At 33.8% G+C, this 21,251-nt stretch overlaps 1 protein-coding gene and 1 long non-coding RNA gene across 4 annotated transcripts in view; one reads left to right on the top strand and one right to left on the bottom strand.

Moving 5' to 3' along the window:
* Window positions 1–7,354, top strand: part of LOC107870599 (exosome complex component RRP45A) — a 26,588-nt gene extending 19,234 nt beyond the window's left edge. The window contains exons 9-11 of one of the 3 annotated variants that reach the window (XM_047413250.1): window positions 808–866; window positions 5,397–5,645; window positions 6,781–7,354. In XM_047413250.1, coding sequence (XP_047269206.1) covers window positions 808–866; window positions 5,397–5,614 — 277 coding nt within the window. In that variant the 3' untranslated portion in view covers window positions 5,615–5,645; window positions 6,781–7,354. The remainder of the gene's footprint in view (window positions 1–807; window positions 867–5,396; window positions 5,646–6,780) is intronic. The other 2 variants (XR_007056035.1, XR_007056034.1) reach the window with 2 other exon arrangements.
* Window positions 7,355–14,421: 7,067 nt separating this feature from the next.
* Window positions 14,422–16,444, bottom strand: LOC124898939. The gene is made up of 3 exons (XR_007056033.1): window positions 16,220–16,444; window positions 15,049–15,482; window positions 14,422–14,734 (listed from the first exon to the last, which is right to left on the bottom strand). It is a non-coding gene; the product is annotated as an uncharacterized LOC124898939 (long non-coding RNA).
* Window positions 16,445–21,251: the final 4,807 nt, after the last annotated feature.

Here is a 21,251-nt window from a genome sequence, read left to right as displayed (position 1 = left end):
TTATTCCTTGAAATCAACTTTAGTTCGTACTAAAATCTGAAAAATGGTGGATATTGCTAGGAAGAGAATTCACATTACTAATCAAATCCTAAATATTTTTAGAGTATATCTTTAATCACAGTGTTGATCCTTAGCCAAAGAAAACTTAAAGCCATTTTTCTTTTTCTTATTGGAGCTAAAGACTGAAGCAAACTTCATCTTCAGCATTAATTATTTTGACTTAGATTTTCCAGTCAACTGAGTTTCAGTGTTAAGATTTCAGTGTTCAGTTTTCTTATTCCATCTCATTAATGATAAGGCTAAGCAAATTTTGGAGGGGCAAAAATTGAAGTCAGAAGAGTGCAGTGTTAGTCAGAGCGATGACATGGATGTCGAGCAGGATAGAATCAACAAGAGGAGTAAAAAGAACCGGAGTTTCACAGGCGGGCCGTCCAGTTGGTAGATCTTTGTCCTGTCTTTCTGAGTTTGTTTGGCAGAACGTTATTTATTTGCGATGCAATTTTTTATGCTTCTACAACATGCTTATATAAGTTGCCAAAGTGCCCTGGAATGCGGTCTTTGGGCTAAGACATTTATTTCTTTCGACATGCGTAACTGTACCACCCATGTCATTTCATCTCACTATAGAAACCAAAAGCTGTTCTGTGGAGAAGTAATTTGTATATACTTTCTTTGAAAGGACTAACCCATTTAAGAGGAGATGCATTTCTCCGTCTTGAAGTGCAAGTGCATCCAGAAACTTATTTGGGCATGCTAATAGTTGATTTTGCTCTAACTCACTGCAAAACATTTCTTTCTCCTGCTTAGGGATCCATATTCAGAGGGTGTCAACACCGACGAATTGGAAGCTACTCTTGCGTCTCGTGGTGAGTTTTATGATTTTATATGAAGTGTAAGCTTGGAGTTCCTTGTGTGTGGTGCTCTTGTCTTTTAACATGCAAATGAGGCTGCATAATGATAATTACCCAAATGAGCTTTACGAATAATGATAATCTGAATTGTGTATAGGTTTTGTTGGTAAGCATGGTTTTTTCCATGTATGTATGGTAATTTAAGCTGAATAATTACGTAAATGAGCTTTACGAATAATGATAATCTGAACTGTGTATAGGTTTCGGAACAGTTCATGGTAAGCATGGTTTACTACATGCATGCATGCATGCATGCATGTATGTATGTATGTATGTATGTATGTATGTATGTATGTATGTATGTATGTGTTTGTTAATATAGTCAAAGACTGCTAATCTCATAACAGATAGAGACTTCATTTTATATGGGATTGTCCAGCTTTACTTGTCAAAGTAAATTTAGAAATTAGACAGGACTATCAAAAAATAGTCAACAAGTTTGCGATGCTTAATTTTAGTGCATACCAATATGGTGAGTGACATCCTTTTCAATCTCCCCATTTCCTCGGATAATAGACCCAAGATATTTGAAACCTAAGTTGCTTGAACTCCGGTGTGAGTGTCTGATATGTGTGCCGATCCAGAGGTCGGATTCTTTATGATCTAAATTTTAAGATTCGAGGATATGGATCTAGACATGGATACGGGTGCGGGGATTCGGCTAAAAATAGAGTTATAAAATCTAAATTATGAGACTTTATGCGGAACACTTGAGGAGAGAATATTGATCAAGAGGAGAATCTGGGAAGGACATAAAAGCTCCGGTGCGGGTGTCTGATACGGGTCATCTAGAGGTCGAATCCATTATGATCTAAATTTTAAGATTCAGGGATATAGATCTATACATGGTTACGGGTGCGGGGATTCGGCTAAATGCAGAGTTATAAAATCTAAATTATGAGACATTATGCGGAAAAGAAGCGACATAGAAGAGAATATTGATCAAGAGGAGAATATAGGAAGAGAAGTAACATAGAAGTTTCTATATACAAGTATTCCATTTTCTCAATTTCACCTAAGCTTTTGTTTTGATTATAGAAATCTTTAAATTCGTCTTGACTTTCTCAGTTGATTTTGGTCTAAGTACCCAAAATCGGTTGAGCGGATCAGGTACGGATTCCACACCACCACCACGCCCATGTCGTGTCGACATGGTGCAACACCCAAGTCGAAGAGTTCGAGCAATTTAGCTTGGAACTACCTCTTTTTTGGATTACCTGTGTATCAAATCTTACTTCCATGTCATCCTTGTGTACCGTCACTAAGCTTGCACTCCAAGTTTTCTGCTTTGGTCCCGCTCAACCTAAAATTTTTAGACTCTACGGCCTGTCTCCAAACCTCTAGCTTAGCGTTAGCTCTGTCGCGAGTCTCATCGATCAAAACTACTTCATACGCAAATAACATGCACCATGACACCTCACTTTAAATTTTTCATGTCAAAACATCCATCACCAACGCAAATAAAAATGGACGAGGGTTGATCTTTGGTGCAACTCCATCAAAATGGAAAAGTGCACTACGTCTTCTCTCACTATTGCACTACGTCTTCTCTCACTATTCTTACTTAGGTTTTGGCTCCATCATACATATCCACTTAGTGTGTGCCACATGTACATTTCTAGCCATCAAGCAACTCTATAGAGCCTCCATACGCACTTTATTGTAAGCCTTTTCTAGGTCGATGAAACCATGAGTAAATCTTTCTTCCTTTTCCCATACTGTTCCACCAGTACTAGGTGAATAGCTTCTATAGTCTAGCATCTTGGTACAAATCCAAACTGGCTCTCAAAAATAGTCACATCCCTCACCCTCATCTCCACCACGTTCTCTCAAACCTTCATAGTATGACTTAGTAGCATGATACCCCTATAGTTGTTGCAATTTTGACTGTCACTCTTGTTCTTGTACAACAGAATCATCGTACTCCATCTCCATGCTTTGGGCATCTTCGACGTCTTGAACACGAAATTATACAACTTAATCAGCCACTCCATACCTACCCCGCATGTGCTCTTCCAAAATTTTGTAGTCTGGCACTGTCACTCCACCCCCACGCATCTTACGAATAACACCCTTCACCTTCTTAATCTTTATACGCCTAAAATATCCATAATCACGATGCCTCTATGAGCGCTCCGAATCCCCCAACGCAACTTTTTTGTCCCTCTTTTCGCTTAAGAGTTTTGGAGGTAAGGTTGCCATCACCTTCTAATGGTGCCTCCTCCCTCCTCCACTGGTACTTTGCCATTCTCATCCTTGATGTACTTACACTTGGTCAAGGTCACGTGCTCGCCTCTCCCTCGCCTTGGCTAGCCTGTATAACTTCTTATCCCTATCTTTGTCCTTGAATTATGCATTCTAGCGCTTAGAAGCTGTTTTTGCCGCCATAACAACTAACTTTGCCTCCTTTCTGGTCATCTTATACTTCTCCCTATTCATTTGCTTCTCCTCGTTCTTACACTTCACCAACTCTGTTGTAAGCCACCTTTTTTGCCTCCACCTTCCCTTGTATTTCTGCACTCATTACCTGTCCCCTTGATGCCTACCAAATCGGCCTCTCGAGACACCCAACACCTCTCTTCCCTAATGCAATTGACAATGTTATCCTACATATTGTCTGCACCACACTACTCCCCCTAGTCTCGTTAGCCATCAACTTCTCCCCTATTTTCAGGCCATTGGCCATAGTCAAGCTACCTCGTTTGATCCTTGGCGGGTTGGCGGGTCATCCACAACCCTCTTCTTCCCATTCTTTTTGATCTCCAAATCCATCACCAAGTGCTTATGTTGGGTCGCGAGATTCTGACTCGGGATAACCTTACTGTCCTTACAAAGACTTTTATTAGCCTTCTTAAGGAGCAAAAAAATCATTTTGAGTCTTAGCCACTTTACTGCAGAACGTAACCAAGTACTGCTCCTTCTACGGAAACTCGAATTGGCTACCACCAATCCAAAACCTCTCGCAAACTCCAAAAGTGTGGCTCTGCTTTCGTTCATGTCCCCGAATCCAAAACCTCCATGCACATCGTCATAGTCCCTCTTTGTTGACCCGATGTGTCCTTGGACATCACCTCCTATGAATAGCTTCGTTGTGAGCTGCATACCTCTCACTATCTTGTCCAAATCCTTCCAAAAGCGCCTCTTGTCCTCATCCAAACCTGCTTGCGGAGCGTAATCATACATTGTTGCACATAAGAACTTTCAAGTAATTTAACATGGCAACGTTTGTGTTTCTGAGGGTAGGAGAGAGCTCCTTTTTCTTAGAAGCGATAGAAAAGTGGTTCTTCTATCTAGAATTTTAAAGAACCCTTCGATCATCTCATCCTCCTGGTCAACTAAACTTTTCTCATGACCTCATCTTTTCTGGAATTCCTTGCCCTTCTAATCAACATTGACCTACCCAAAGTTCCTCTAATATTTTTGCATTATTTTAGCTGACAACTCTACTGAATAAGATCCATATTTCCATTCAATACAGTGCTCTGGGTTTGCTCACAGGAATAACTTAAGCTTTGTGATACAGTAACATGTGATGTAATTCAAAGAATCATAGTTTGAACTAATCACTGATTGGACTGAGAACTTTCTATGTAGCAAGTGGAAAATCCTTCTAGTTAAGAGAAAATGGCAGGAATCCAATGGTTTGATTTGATTGATACAAGAACTTTGACAACAACATTCATTTCAATAACATCAGTGGGTGGTGATATATCTCATTTTGAAGCTGGCTTCTGCCCTCAAGCTGTAGATAAATATGCAAAAGATGGAGGAGGGATCAGTTGTTCATATATCACATCTTTGAAAAATTCAACAGCCATGGCTACTTCATAAGAATAAAGATGGTGCAGGAAAACCTAAGAAGAATCATGATCATCTAAGGAGATTGAACGACATTGGAGGGGAAATTAATCTCGAAATGTTAAAATTTCAAATTTTGGGTAAGAACAGGTGATTTATCCTTCAGACGAGTTGTTTCTATCAAAGGATGGTCAGTAGAGGATGTGAAGCTGGAAAATTCGGAAGAGGTTGAAGGAAACTACGTCATAATTGAGAACTCTCTTAGATCTACAGTGGAAGGAAGGGCGGCATTTTCGATTTTGGTGCCTGATATTTGAAGATCAAGGCCTTTGATAGTAGAGTATATGGTGTGTTTTTCTTAAAAGCGATCTTTTAATCTGTCTTGTAATTTGTTAAAAGAAAAGTAGGAGGTTATGTCTCTTTCTGATTATTTCTCTTCTTAGCACCTAATTATTGTTTTGAAGGGTACATCTGTTCAATTCTTCGTTCCTGCACTGTTGAGCCAATTTGTAGATTGTCATTTTATGGTTTGATCTTTGAACATGAAGTTGTTAACACTAAGAAAGTATGAAGCTTGTGAAACCAGAAAGTTTGTGTGCTGGAAGTTCGAATATTCTTGCTTGAAACAAGCACTGGAATATTGGGGATAAGCTGACTTGATACATTGATTTACTAAATACTGTGCAGGTTCAGTAGCAGTGCCTATGAATCTAGACAATTTAGGTGATAATATTAGAGATGAAACAAAATCAGATGAACCACTTTCAGACGTTAATCCAGTATCTTCATCGACTGACACAGCTGGAAAAGAAATGTCAATAAGCAGAGAAAAAACTTTACAAGATGCTGTTAAGCCTAAGAACAAGCGGGAAAAGAAGAAATCGTCTAAGATTGCCGCAGTTTAGAGACTGCATTTGTGTGATCTTTCTTCTTGAGGTACATGGTTAATTATATTAATTCTGGTATGCAACCTATTCCAGCTTGTAAATAGCATCCGTTCTTGGTAACTGCATTCATCCTTCTCTGCTTGGGGGAGGAGGTGTGCCTGGTTGGGTTAATCAAATGCCCAGTTGTAGCTTTTTTAATGCAATCACTGCAGTAGCACTAGTTTTTCCTTATCTGTCTCATTGTGTTGTTGGACACCTTTAGGTTAGTTATGTCAATGAGGCTTAGACTATCATTTTTACTAGAAACTGCAAGGAATTTCTCTAATATACTGCATCTCTACATTTTTACATAATAGGTTGCTTATCAAAAGTAATTTTTTTCCATAAATGTTTGTGATTGCCTTTTCCTTTGTGACTAGGTCACCTTTCACTCCTCCAAGGCTTCAACTTTAGCGAGGGCACTATTATGTTATTAAGATGCTAATGTAAAATGGATAATTTGTTGACATTCTTAAGTTGTTTTATGTATTTACCCAAAAAGGAATTAATCTGTGTTCCCCTTTTGCTCATTTCCAAGAATGACTATACCAGATGAGCGACCTCTTGTCTCTTCTGCATGTTTTTATGAAGCTCAAGCAAATTCAGGAGTATATGGTTTTATACTTCTGTTAACACTAACTGATAAACATTGCACAAGTTCTAAGAAAACAAAAATACCTTTTCGTTGCTGTACAAGTTTTATGTGGGATTTGTGAATCAAGCAGTGTGTGTGTGTGTGTGTAGCATTTAGTATAGCACCAAGGTACTACAATACAATTAAGAGAATACAAGCAAAGTTACCTTTCTCAAAAATAAATAAAATAAGCGAATACAAGCACAAAAAAGAAGCTAAAGGGGACGACAACCACATGAAACATATAAAAGCTCTTCCAAAACAAATTTAGCTGTCTATTTTGATGCTACTTATTCGGGTGAAATTGTTACAATTCATCATCTTTTCTGAATTTCTTTCTACTGAACTAAGCGGATTTTTAAAGGTATCGAAAGTTTGAAACCAGTCAGTACAAGGTAGTGTTTATTCATTACTCATGTATAGATCAGAACTTCATGCTGCTGCTAGTTATTTGGTATATATCTGTTTTATGAAACACATGCAACTAACTACTTTCACTCTCTTTTCTCAGATTGAAACTACTCTGCATGGTACTATTAAATTCTGTGACTAATTGCATAGTTGGACAGGAAACAGTTAAATCATTGTTCTCAAATTAAAGAACATGAATTGAAATCATTGCCATCGATGCTCAGTGTGATTGCAACATTAAAGAATGCTGCATGCGTTATTGGTCACCTAGCTTGAGTTCCGTCACTTGATCCCGCAGCAGAACTAGTGGCATTCTGAAATCTTGATTTGAACTTGTTTCATGTACTTGAACTCGGGACTCACGAGGAAAACTAGAAATGCTTTGTTCTTGAGAGTTTTTCGTGGCTTTTCTTGAGAGTTGTATTTGTTCAGTCTTTGTAGAGGATTCTATTTATAGTTGTAGAAAAAAATACAATCACATTGTAGACGAGCTTTTCTGCTAGATTTGACTGACGAGTTATTTATGTGACGGCCCTATTCGATTGGCCTAAACATATAAAGTTCATTTATGTTGACATGGTACCTTAACCGGTCATATGACATTACTAGTAAACTTGGGCACTTTACGCCATCACAAAATATCTTATCAAAATTTATAAAATATTTTTTTATTATTTTCATTTGTTTTTTGATATCTTTTTGTGATCCTTTATTTTAATATTAGAGTTTTAAGTTTTTTTTTTTAGTTTTGGTTTTATCCTATAAAAGTAAAAAGATATAATTGCATCAAATATATTAATGCAAAGCATAATAAAAGTGAATGCCAAGCATATTAATAGACAAATATTAAAACGGAAACAGTAACAAAACAATGAGGTAGAATACTATTATATAATTTTAGGAAAGAAAATCAACATGTTAGAACCTTAAATAAATATTATCCTTTTATTTATTTTTATGTTCTATTGTCATTAGCAGTATTATTATTTTCTTTTTTGAAATCTAAGAAATAAAATCTAAGTTAAGGAGAAGTGTTGTTTAATATCTAAATTAATTTTAAGCAAAATATAAGGATGAAAAAAGGGTAGATGTATTATAATTTCATTCAAATTTCTTAAGAAGAATTTATAAGAAACCGCAGTTCATTTTCTTTTCTTTTTGTATTGGAAGAAAAATACTTGGGCGTTTCATGTTTATATATAGATATAATTTGAAACTCTTGTTTATCCATTTCTACCAAAATATGTACATATCGTAAAATCTAAATTAAAAAAAGCGAAGTACCAATAATTTGTTCATAACTATTTAAATTAACCAATATTACCTTATATTACATATTACAGAAAACTTCTCATCCTCTATACTTCATTTACATTCTTATTGAATATCATATACAAGCCCATTCCAAAATAATCAAAAGCCATTTTGATTTAGCATGATTAAATTTTTTTATACACAACATGCAATCATTCTGTTGCACATAAATGACTTTCTTTGTTGCATCACTTATACATAATGATTGAAAACTGCAATTGAGAATCGAAAAAATTGAGAGAATTAATACATAATTCTTAATATTAATAAATAGTAAGAACATCTAAACATCTATTAATATATGCGATAATTGAAAAGAATTTAGACAAAAATATTAGTGTGACAAGAATTTAGATCCAAATGAGATAGACATGCTTTCGATTATTTGTTAAATATATTTTATTATTTTTGTTTATTTATATGAAGTGGGTAACAGGATAAGAAAAATGAAACAAAAAAGAAAAGGAGGAAACATATAAATAAGAAAATCAAAGAAGATACTATTACATATGCTATTATACAATTTCAATAATTAGTGTACAAAGAATGAACTAAAGAGAAATTATAATTTAAATTGCACTACAAGGATAATTAAAATGCCTAAAAATATGTATTTTGTACAAAACATTCCACAAAGAAATAAAGCTTATAGTATTCAATTTTTTTTTTTTTTTTTATAAAAGGACTACGAAAGACGCGATATATAAAGAAAATTATACATCATAAAAGAAATCAAAATAAAATAGGAGTAAGATTTATTTTTATGAATTTAGAGATCGAGTTCATAGAATTACTCAGAAGAAATTTATTCAACATTGAAGTAGATTTATCGTATGTATCAAGCTTCTCGATATAGATGAAATAAGATGAATAATCAAAATTTAACAAAAATAAAATGCAAAAAATATAAACTTTTCAATGAAAAAAGATGAGAAATCTTAGTTATAAAAAAATAAATTATTTATATTTATTGAGATAGATTACATACAAGTAAGTTTAATCAAGATAAATACTCACAATACATGTTCTCATTTGATAAATTGCTACCATTCAATTCAAAGAAGAAGGAAAAAAATAATAATAAACTCATATTAAAGCATTTTCTATGTACAACTAAAGTTAAAATGATCGATTCATGTATGTATATTTTGGTAGTGTAAGATATATAAAGGATAATTTTTGTCTTCTTATCTCCTAGCTTATTATTACTTCACATCAATAAAATTATTTAAGAATTATAAAGATAGGTGGAAGAATACATGTATATACATTAGAATATCTGAAAAAAAAGATCAGTATAATGGAAAGTGAAGAGTTGATTAATTAAATTAATGAATAAAAAAGTAAAAAATTGAAATAAAATAAAATAAAAAAAAGCATGCAACATCAATATGTTTATAACTTTCATATATATATATATATATATATATTGGCATGCCACATCACTTGATACATGGCTTAGGAGTTGGGACAAAGCAACATTTCACAATGCTTATTTGGACTTGGACTAACTAATGCGAAGTCTATATTTGGACCAATGCTTTTCGAGTGTATGATGTAGCTCAATTATATTGCATAAAAGTGCACACTTAGGTCTTCAAACAGTCAGGTGTTTCATTTGTCCTTTAATAATTGAATTTATGTTTAGTGTGACATAAATTCTTTAGAGTTAAAGTCAAACTTGGACATAACTTGTGAGATATTATGATATAAAAATATAATTTTAAACTCCACGAAAATATTATTTGTTATGAGAGATACACTAAAAACTAACATAAAATAGGGATAAAAGTGCAAAATAATGACCTGCAGACTACTTTAGCTTAGTGATCAATAAAGTGGATTAAAAATCTAGAGTTTCAGGTTGTGATTTTTCTTATCCATCTTAGCTTTGGTGGACAAAGTTACGTGATATTTGTTGTTGATGGATGGAAAATGACCCGATATTCCATCGATTTAATCGAGATGTGCAGAAACTGATCCTAACACCATAGTTATGTAACCAAAATAAAATGATGACGTGCAGACCTAGATCCAAGAAAATTTAAGCTTTTGAAATGTCACAGTCTTTGTCGATAATTTCATTTATTTATTCATGAACAAGGTCTAAAATTGTGTAAGTTTTTATTGTGAGTTTTGGATAATATCATCAGATTATTGATACGAATGAAATATTCTAATTAAATTTTTTAGTGTGCTTAATTCTTTATTAGTCCATTATACATGCTTGAAACTATTTTTCACTTTCTAAATTTGCAAATAAGATTTATTTGTTTTATAGAAAAGTACATGATGGATTAATAAGAAACAAATATAATATAATATTAAAAAGGTAAAAAGTGGTAACTGTTTAAAATGCGTATTTAAAATGTTCATTAAGAAAAAGAGAGGAGAATATTTTTATTCAAAGTTGGGGAATTATTAATTTTAAATCAATGCTAAAGGGCAAATATAACCTATTATCTATCCAGTGCGCACAAAAAATTCATCTGAAAAGCAAAAGCTGCAAAGGTTATAGCGGCTGCAAGTTATTCTGCGCTTCAAAAGAGATAGCCTATTATAATTGGATTAAATTTTCTAAAGTAGCACGGTCATAGTGCCTTCTAAGCCCTATTTGTTATATATAATATCGTTATGTGTGGATCATCATTAATCTTAAGGTATAACTCCATCATTATGTGTAGTAATAATCACACCTTCACTACCTCTCCATTGCTTTTCCACACCCACATTCTTCCCGCATGTTGATTAATGTTTAATGTCATATTTATGACATACTTTGGTATTGCTCAATGTAACTCTATAAATAAATGTATTGAGAATTATGTTGTATACACTGACACACTTGAAGACTTGAGAAACTTTATATTTAGAAGAAATGAGAAAGCTCTCCTCCCTTGTCTCTCTTTATTGTTCTTGTTGTAATAAACTGGTGCAACTGAGAGCTTGAACTTAACTAAGAAGAAAGAAGAGAAGAAGGAAGAGGAGAGAAAGAAGAAGAGCAATGTGACAAAGATTGAATGGTTGTGTATTGAATTGAATGGTAACGAATGATACATAGGATAGGTATCTATAGATCACCTATAGTAGTTCATAACTAACTCTAATACTCATCAAGCTAGTTGTTAGTTATAACTAACTAATTGAATGAAACTAGCTTTTGAAAAGTAACTAACTTCTCTTCTAGCTTATTAAGAACCTCTCCTTCTTAGTACTCCCCTCAAGCTAGGAAAGGTTGAATATGTCACAAATTCCTAGCTTGGAACTGAGGCAAGTATGTTGTACTTTGTTAAGTCATTTGGTGAACAGGTCTGCATGCTGCTGTTGTGTTGATATGTAGTTTGTTGAGACCACTCTTTGTAAAATCTTCTCCTTGATGAAGTAGCAATCTATATCTATGTGCTTAGTTCTCTCTTGATAGACAGGGTTAGCAACTATCTATAGAGCTAACTTGCTATCACTAAATATTCCAGCTGAAAGTGTTCGCTCAAGATTAGTCTCTTTCATTAAACCTAGGATCTACACAAGTTCAGTTGTCACATCTGCCAAGCTTCTGAATTATGCTTTAGTTGCACTTCTAAACACAGTAATTTGTTTTTTGATTTCTAAGACACCACAAAATCACAAATCTTCACAAGATACAAGTGATTGATCTTCTAGTCCGAGGACATGATGCCCAGTATGCATCATAATAGGCACTCACATAGTTATCTGCACTACTAGACAGAAGCATTCCTTGACCTGATTGATTCTTGATGTACCTTACCACTCTTCTAGATGCTTCCACATGAGACTTCTTGGAATTTTGAAGGAATTGACTTAGTGTTTAAACATTGAAAGAGATGTCTGGCCTGACCATTGTTAAGTAAAGCAATTTTCCAATCAACTTTTGATAAACTTCTTGATCAGTAGGAGGGCCACTACCTGATTTTCCTTGTTTAACATGATCATCAAACTCCTTTGTAGTTTAGCTTTGGATTATAATCAATAGGTTTTACCATAGGTTGGGCTGTTGCTATTCCAAGATCAGATAATAACTGTGGTGCATACTTTCTCTGATGCATTAGAATTCCCTTTTCAGATCTAGCAAACTCAATGACAAGAAAGTATCTCCATTATCCAAGGTCTTTCATTTTGAAGGCTTATTGCACGGTTGATTTTGTATCCTCTATCAGTTTTAGGCTCTCACCAGTAAGAAATATGTCATCAACATACACAAGTATTACTACATTGCCCTTGTCTGTTCTTTTCACATATGAGGATGGATCATATTTGTTTTGAACAAACAGAAACTTCATTAGAACCTCTAAAAGCTATAAATTCCACTGTTTAGGAGCTTATTTCAATTCATATAAGAATTTGACAAGTCTGCATACTACGTCTCCCCTTGACTTACAAAACCTTCTGGCAAGCTCATGTATATTTCATCAGTAAGATCTCTATTTAGGAAAGCATTATATACATTCATCTGATGCACAAATCATTTTTTCTTTATTGTAGTAGCTAGGGGTGAGCGTTCAGTATTTAGTATTTAGTTTGGTATTTTTAAATTTTAAATTTCGTAATTCGGCAATAGGTATTTGAAAGTAGATACCACATACCATACTTATAAACATCGGTTAGGTAATTCGGTAATCGGTAAATTAAATTTTCATTCAGTACGATTTTTGGTAATACCATATTAAAGTTGGAAATGTCCAAATGTACGTCTAAACTTCAAAAAGCATATTTAATAGAAACCCTATTTAGTATTCCTTTTGTTGCTTTTTATGAATATATTACCAAGCTCCTAGAGATTCTTTGGGATTGACTATATTGTCTATTAAGTAGGTTAGACATATTGTGTGTGTGTATATATATATATATATATATATATATATATATATATATATATAATTCGATATTCGGTAAATACTGAATACCAAATGGTATTAATATCTTTTACCAAACCTAATCCCGAATACCAAAATATTAAAGTTTTACTCCCAAATACCATATCAAATACCAAATTACTGAATACCAATTATCAAATTTTTTGGTTCGGTTTGGTAATTCGATTTTCGGTATTTTATGCCCAGCCCTAGCAGTAGCTAATACTATTCTTATTGTCTTTATTTTAAGAACAGGTAAGGAAGTTTCTTTATAATCTATGCCTTTCTTTTGACTTATAGCCTTTGGCAACCAACCTAGCCTTAAACCTTTCTACCTCACCTGTGGCTTTGTTTTTTATCTTGTATATCCACCTACTTCCTATAGGTTTTTTCCCTTTAGGTAATGTAATAATATCCCAAGTGTGGTTTGATATAAGTGCTTCAATCTCACTTTACATGACAGCTATCCACCTAGGATCTTTACAAGCCTCTGAATATGTAGTAGGATCACTGTCAGAGGAGGAATAGGCAACAAAAGCCTTATAACCATTAGATAAACCACACTAAGATACATGATTTCATATAGGATATGCAACCTCTTTGTGAATATTAAGAGATACAAAATCATATATCCACACTGGTGCTTTCCTTCTTCTAGTTGACTTTCTTTGATTCTGCACCATGGAAATAGATGGTACTACTTCAACCTCAACTTCTTGAGGTTGTTCTTGACCTAAAACTTAAGGTACAACCTCCTCAAGCTATGGTGAAGTGTGAGAGACACATTGAGGCTGCATGTGCTCTTGTGTATCATACAGAATAATCTGCGAAAACTCCAAAGGAAATACATAATGAGTTTACTCACCCTGACTACTCTACTGCTTAAATGGGAAAACATCTTTCCTAAATGAAACATCTTTACTAACAAACACCACTTTGTTAACCAAATCAAACAATATATACCTCTTTTGAACTTTAGAATATCCTAGCAGAGCTGTGACCTTAACTCTACTCTACAGTTTACCTTGTTCATTTAGTACTTTGGCATAGCATAGAGATTTAATTACTCTAAGATGACTATAGTTTGGTTTCTTCCATGTAACCTTGTATAGGGTGTTTGATACTCTAGATCTGAGCTTGGAAGACCATTGATAATGTACAAAGCAGATAAGACACAATAACCCCACAAATAGATGGAAATCCCTGCCTGAAGCCTCAGTGCCCTTGTCACCCAAGAATGTGTTTGTACTTTTTCTCAGTTACACTATTTTGCTGAAGAGTGTAAGCACAAGTAGTTTGATGCATAATGCCTGGAGTTTTAAGCATTTGACTACACACTGAATTAAAAATTTAGTTCTATTATCAGACCTTATCACTTTAATAGTTTTATCAAATTGAGTTCTAACATAAGAAATGAATTGTTGAATTAACACACATACTTTAGATTTAAACTTCAACAAATATACCCAAGTAAATCTTGAGATCTATAATTGTCAAGAAAAACCTTTTATCATTCATAATGAAAACTTTATATGAACCCCATAAGTCCACTGCACAACATCAAAGCAACTTGCAGTCTTAATACTACTAGAACTGAAAGGTATGCAACAGGACACACTGCACAATGCTATCACTTATTACTTGAGTTTTCCCAGACACAAGTTTTAGTAGTATATTAGCAGGCACATGACCAAACCTCTTATTCCAAATATCTATTTTTGCATGATTGCCACTTTCTCTGCTCATACACGATCCATATGCTTCACCACTTGGTACTACCTTGACTGCACTCTTGTTATCCTGATCTCCTAGTAGATATATGCCTCTTTCTAGTTTACTAATCACCCTTACCCTTCCAGTAGAGAGATCCTGAAAGATACAAAAATAAAAAAAAAGTCACTAAGCATTCCCACTCGTTGGTCACTCTAGAAAATGACAACAGATTGTACTGAAGCTCAGGCAAATGGGATACATCATGATATCTTCTTCAGTCAAACAACAACTTCCAACATGATTAACTATGATTGTATCACCATTTTATAGGTAAACTTGTTTAAGAATTGTAGGCTTAGTTATAGATTTTTCATCAAGAAGACTCAAATCAGAGACCATATAATTTGTTGCGCATGTATCAATTATCCAGTCCTGTACTTTAGATGACACCAAAAAAGCATTATTGATACCTGCTACATTTTTTGACTCAGGTTCATTAATTGCTTCTTTGTTCTGATTAATCAATTGAGCAATTTGTTCATATTGTTCCTTAGTAAAAGCTGTAGTTTCCATTTGTCTTAGCTGAGACTTCTGCAGACTTGAGCTTGTTTGTTCTTCTGTATTCTGATAATAAAAACATTTTTCTGAGATAACATCTAGATCTAGCACTACATTATAAGCCAAACCTTCTAAAACTCTAGGATTCTTCTTGTTCTTAAAGTCTGGTGGATATCCAATGATTTTCCAATAGTTATCTTTGGTATGACCTTCATTTTGCAGAATTCACACTGCACATTGTAGTTCTTTTTGAACCTTTGATATCTACCATTTCCTTCTGCATTTCTTGAGTACATAGCAACATCACATACTTTTGAATTCATCACAAGATTAGAATCAAGAATTCCTGCATTATTAACCACAGACTTGTGAGTTTCATCACTTAAGATCATGGCATAAGCCTGATTAACTATAGGTAGGGGACTCATAAGCAAGACCTGACTTCTTGCTTGAATATACACACCATTCAACCTCATCAAGAACTGAAATAACTTTAGTTTTTGCAAATGCACTACAAGCTCTCTTGACTTATCACAGTCACAACTAGATATAGGCACCAAGGCCTCAAACACTTCCCAGAGATCTTTTAGCTTTGAGAAATATGTGGACACAGATGCATTACTTTGTGTACACGTAGGAATTTCTTTCGTGCAAATCATCCCATACTAATTTGGCCACAGAGGTATACATAATACTACCAAGTAAAGACTTCAAAACCGAGTTCATTATCTAAGACAATGCAACAATATTAACCCTTTCCCACTTATTTTCCAGTTCTGCAAAAAACTTATCTTTCGTACATGTTCCATAAACTAACCCCAATTTATTTCTTCCTACTAGAGAAACTCTCATGAATCTAAACCAAACAAAGTAGTTTTCAATACCTGTCAACTGAAATGATACAATTTGAATGCCACTTTGATCTATAGGGCTAACAAAAAAAGGGTGATTATAGTCAATTACAGAATTTTGAGTCCCATTTTGTACAATAGGTACAACTCCTCCATAAAAAAATGTCATTTTTGCAATTCAATAGTACAATATGCAATTGCAGATACAAAACCAGAGTAGAGTTTTCAACACCTTTTAAGAAATCTCAAGAACTTGAAGCAAGATTGATCAATATTAGATTGAATTTTAATATCCACACCACTTAACAGATTGATTCACCTATAATATGAGCTACGGGCTCGTGTATCTAATACAATATAATAAACTGGTGCAACTGAGATCTTGAACTCAGCTAAAAAGAAAGAAGAGAAGAAGGAAGATGAGAGAAAGAAGAAGAGAAATATGATAGAGATTGAATAGTTGTGTATTGAGTTTGAATAAGTAACAAATGATACATGGGATAGGTATTTATACATCACCTATAGTAATTCATAAATAACTCTAATACTCATCAAGGTAGTTGTTAGTTATAACTAACTAATTGAATGTAACCAACTTCTTTTCTAGCTTATTAAGAACCTCTCCTTCTTAACACTTGTTCTTTACATATCTTGTTTACTTTCATATTTTATATATTATATCATACTAACTCTTTTAGGTTGATTTTAAAACAGCAAGAGAGTTTTCATTATTTTTAAGGACGATGATATTCAAATTAGTTGGCTTATCTTGAGCACTTTATCCAATATCTATTGTTTCCTATTAGTATAAATATTAGATAATGTTTAGTGAGTTTCTATTGGATAATTAGAATAGTGAGTTTTGTCCATAATTTCCCTTCAAAGACCCCTACGTTAGGTATACACTACAGACTATCTAGTCTTAACAGACAACTTTGTATTAGAAAAATAAGTTACTTTTTACTTATTTTTTTAATATTTAATACGCAAGTTGAAAATACTTTCCTAAAAATTATTTGTATATATTACTCGTATCTAATACAATACAATTAGAATGAATTGAGGTAGAGGAGCAATTTGTAGCTCACATTCCAGGTCATACCTATGTGAGTATCTCGTTGCTTGATAAGTGACTGGTTGGGTCCCATATATGCAAGACAAGCAAAACTAAACTAAGAAAGTCTCTCTCCTAAGTTCCATGAAAGGGAGTCGACAAGGAAATGCTTCATTAAATCACTTAATCATGATGAATTACATTAATTCGATGTAAACATTAAGTTCAGTGGGTAAATTTTTTCCTAAGTCTCCTAAAGAGAACACTACATTTATTATTTACAGATCCAAAATTGGTGGTTTCAATAAGTGACCCATGTGGCTTTCTTATTTTTATAATTATTTTTTTATTTTACGTTTTCTTTACTAGAGATTTTATTTTTGCACATAAAAATATTAATTTTAGAAATAAAAAATCTAAAAAAGTTATTTACTTTTATTTAAGAAAAAAGACATAATTACCCTCTAAATTTGTCACCAAAACTTACTTTAGCACTTAAACTGAACTTGTAATTATTTACCCCCATTAATAACATTCAAGTGAATTTTATTCCACTCCAAAAATACTATACCATTTTTATTACAGAGAGTGCAGCACACACACACCACGTTTGAGCTACGTAAATATTTTTTTTAAAAATAAAATCCATATATATATATATATATATATTATAAAAAGAAAAATAATATACCATTATTCTTTCTTCTCCAGCACCCCCACCCTCCCCCTTTGCTGCCCCCCCTCCAAATCTGCAACTCTTACGACTCCCCCACCTCCCTCAGCACCCCTCAAACCCCAAATCTTCTTCTTCAACTCCACCCCATCCTTTTTTTTCTTCATTTGAAAATTTTCATTTTCCTCCCCACCCCACCCCCAAAATTTGCAACCACCATTTTTGAGCTTCGTTAATTTAATTCTACACTCAAATCATTAAAATTTAATTTTTTAAAAACTACAATCGTAATGCAAAAGATTTTTAGTTTTAATTTGAGGGTAAAAAGAATTAGAGATAGAGAAAAAGTGAAACTCTTTTTGTCAAATTTGGAGTGATTGTCATTTTTGAAAAAAAAATTTGTTTGATTCAATTTTTGTGGATGATTTTTACAAGCAATTTAGTGATTCAGAAAATGTCAAATTTGATATGTATTTACCGAATTGCTTGAAAAAAATATTTTGATATGTGTATTCACCAAATTCCGTTTGTAAAATTCAAAAATATTTAGAGGGTAGTGTGTATTCACCAAATTGCTTGAAAAAATATTTTAATATGTATTTGATTGGGGATGAAAAATATTTTATTATATATTTGATTGAAAATAGTGAGAAAAGAGTAAGGGGAAGAGAGGGGGTGGTGGGATGTGAGGAAGATGAAGGTGGTGGCTGAAAATAAGAAGTGGGGTCCACTTTTTTTCTTAAATTTTTTCCACTTTTTCTTTACCTTAATGCACCCATTTTATAATTTTTGCCACATCAGCCTATTGGAGGGGTGGGGAGGGGGGTATAAAAAATTCACTTGAAATTTATTAAGTAAGGTAAATAATTACATTTTAAGTTTAAGTGCTAAAGAAAGTTTTGATGATAAGTTCAGGGGAGTATTTATGCCTTTTCTCTTTGTTTAATTTGTGAGAAGATAAGAGATTTCATGTTCTCTTGACTCACATGGAGACAATAAATTTATTGAATTTATGCTCTTTCATGTCTTCACAAAGAATATTCCCATTTTCATTCGCCATATTAGTATGCTCGCAAAGTATCAAACCCAAACCCATATAATTGATAACAAAAAATCATAAAATTGATCTAATTAACAACTCAAATCTACTAACCAAAATTTCTTAAAATCATTCTAAATCTCGACTTAAGAATGAAGAAATAAGAGCAGGAGAGTTGCAACTAAGAAATGAAAGAATTACTGGGAAAGGGGAGGACACTATCGAAGTGCACGATAGGGTAGCAGTGGAAGAATACCCAAGTATAAACTTTTCCTTTCAGTTTGAACCAAGAGGAAACAAAAAAACCCAAGCATAATAGTAATATGGAAGTAAATAAATCAACCAAGCAAATAAGACAAGGAAAGAATAAAACCAATCACAGGAGATACCAAATTTACGTGAAAAACTCTTTGATGTAAGAGTAAAAAATCATGGTACCAAAACCTCTACTATAATTATTAAGAGTTACAATATTGTTATCCAAGATTGTCCACAAAACAAGTGCCAAACAACGAGCAAAAAAATAACAAGATAACACCAACACTAGAGAATAAAAGGAAGCAAATGCATAAAAAATGCATCTACTGTTCACGAAAGAAAAATAGGAGCTACAGGCCACCAAGTCCATCCCAGTCAGTTTTTAATCAAAGATTGAGATGAGAGGAACAAATTGTCAAAAATTAGCTCATTCGGATAAGAAACAAAGCGGGAATTGCAATTTGAAGTTGACAGTTGTGGTTGGAATTTTAGGTGCGAAAATCTTGAAACACCCTAAACATTGGCCCTTGCAAAAATTCTTGGGTCTTGGACCTTCTGCCCACGGTACGATTCTAGGGTACTAGTCGTACCCTAGTATATGACTTTGGACCTCTGTCGTATGCAATCCAGTATTGTGTGAGTTATATACTGTCCAAGATACGATTTAGCCCCACTCAAGTTATATGTTAGGGTACGAGTCGTATGTTGCCTAGTCGTATGTTTCCATATGTTTGGCTTAGTGGAATCTGTTTGGAGAATGATTTAGGGTACGATTTGGGGTACCATTCATACCTTAAGATACGAGTCATGCTTGTAAAGTCGTATCCTAGATAGTTTAGGGGTCCAGGGTGAGGCCTAGGGTATGAGTTAGGGTACCACTCATACCCTAGTGTACGGTTTGGTATGGGAGTCATACCCATCTACAAGTTAGTTTCTAGCTATTAAGCTGAAGGCCTAATGGATATTTCCCACCCTAAAACCTTTAAGTCCCCATACTATATTACATGTTTAGGCCCCTCATAACATATTTTGGAAGATCAATACTCACCAAAAACACTCTCAAACTCACTCCTAAAGATTGGAGGCTAGGGTTTCTTAATTGTTCATCTAGGAGCTAAGAGAGGTCAAGCTCTTATCGTGAATCATCTTTTATAAGGAATGTATCTCTTCCCTCATTGTTATATCAAAATATCATGTGTTTTAAACAATGATTTTGACTTGTAAATGGTGGTTTTAAAATCAAACATTGAGGGTTTTAATGCATAGTGATGGGTATTGTTTACTCTTACTTAAACTTATATTTGTACATGTTTTTGGTGATGGTGTGCACATGTGGGTGCTTGTTGAATTTTGGTTTAACAAATGGGTCATGAGTAACCCTAGATTTGATGATTTCTACTTTGGTCTTGGACTTAATAAATGTATGCCCTCAAGGTGCTTGTGAAAATGTCTAAGAGAAATAACTAGTCGCTTGTTAATGGTGCATTTAACTATGACATTGGTATAATGAATATGAATTCTTGGTGAATGGCTATGTGAAGGCCTTGATGGCCATGCAATAAGTTAATTTGGTAACTTTAGTGGTATGACAACTAAAAGGGTTGGAGTCCCTAAGTGTGGAATTGAATTGTGTTTTGAACTAAAGTTTGGTAATGCTAATGAAGAGTGAATGGTTTGTAAAGGTCTAGATGACTATAAATATATTTGCATGGTGGTATGAACTAAGGCATTGGACTAATTAAATGATTATTTGTTAAATGGTTTTATAAAGGTCATGTGGTCATATATGAAATGTTCAATTATAGTCTTGGTGGATTGAATTGTCTAAAGAGATTAGAGTCCTTATGCGTTGAATCGAATGGATGTTAATACATGGATAAAGGGTTAGAGTCCAAATTTTTGACTAGTAATGGTTATAATGACTTGTCTTTAGTGTCCCTTTGCCATATATGTGAGGGCTTGTGGTTAGGGTCCACTTGCCATATAAGATGACTTGTGGTTAAGGTCCACTTACAATATGAGGCGGTTTGTGGTTAGTGTCCACGTACCATATAAGATGTGACGGTTTATGGTTAGAGTCCACTTACCATATAAGATATGACGAATTGTGGTTAAGGTCCACTCTTCATATAAAATAGGACACCTTGAGGTTAGCGTCCTCTTGCCTAATGTAATGGATAAGTTCAATGTTCTAAACCTTAAAGCTGGAATGTTTGAGTCCTTTACTCCATGTCTCATGA

This window comes from Capsicum annuum, chromosome 5, assembly GCF_002878395.1.
Source record: "Capsicum annuum cultivar UCD-10X-F1 chromosome 5, UCD10Xv1.1, whole genome shotgun sequence".
NCBI classification, from domain to species: Eukaryota; Viridiplantae; Streptophyta; class Magnoliopsida; order Solanales; family Solanaceae; genus Capsicum; species Capsicum annuum.
The sequence above is the reverse complement of the archived record's forward strand: the minus strand, read 5'-3'. Positions and strand labels throughout refer to the sequence as shown.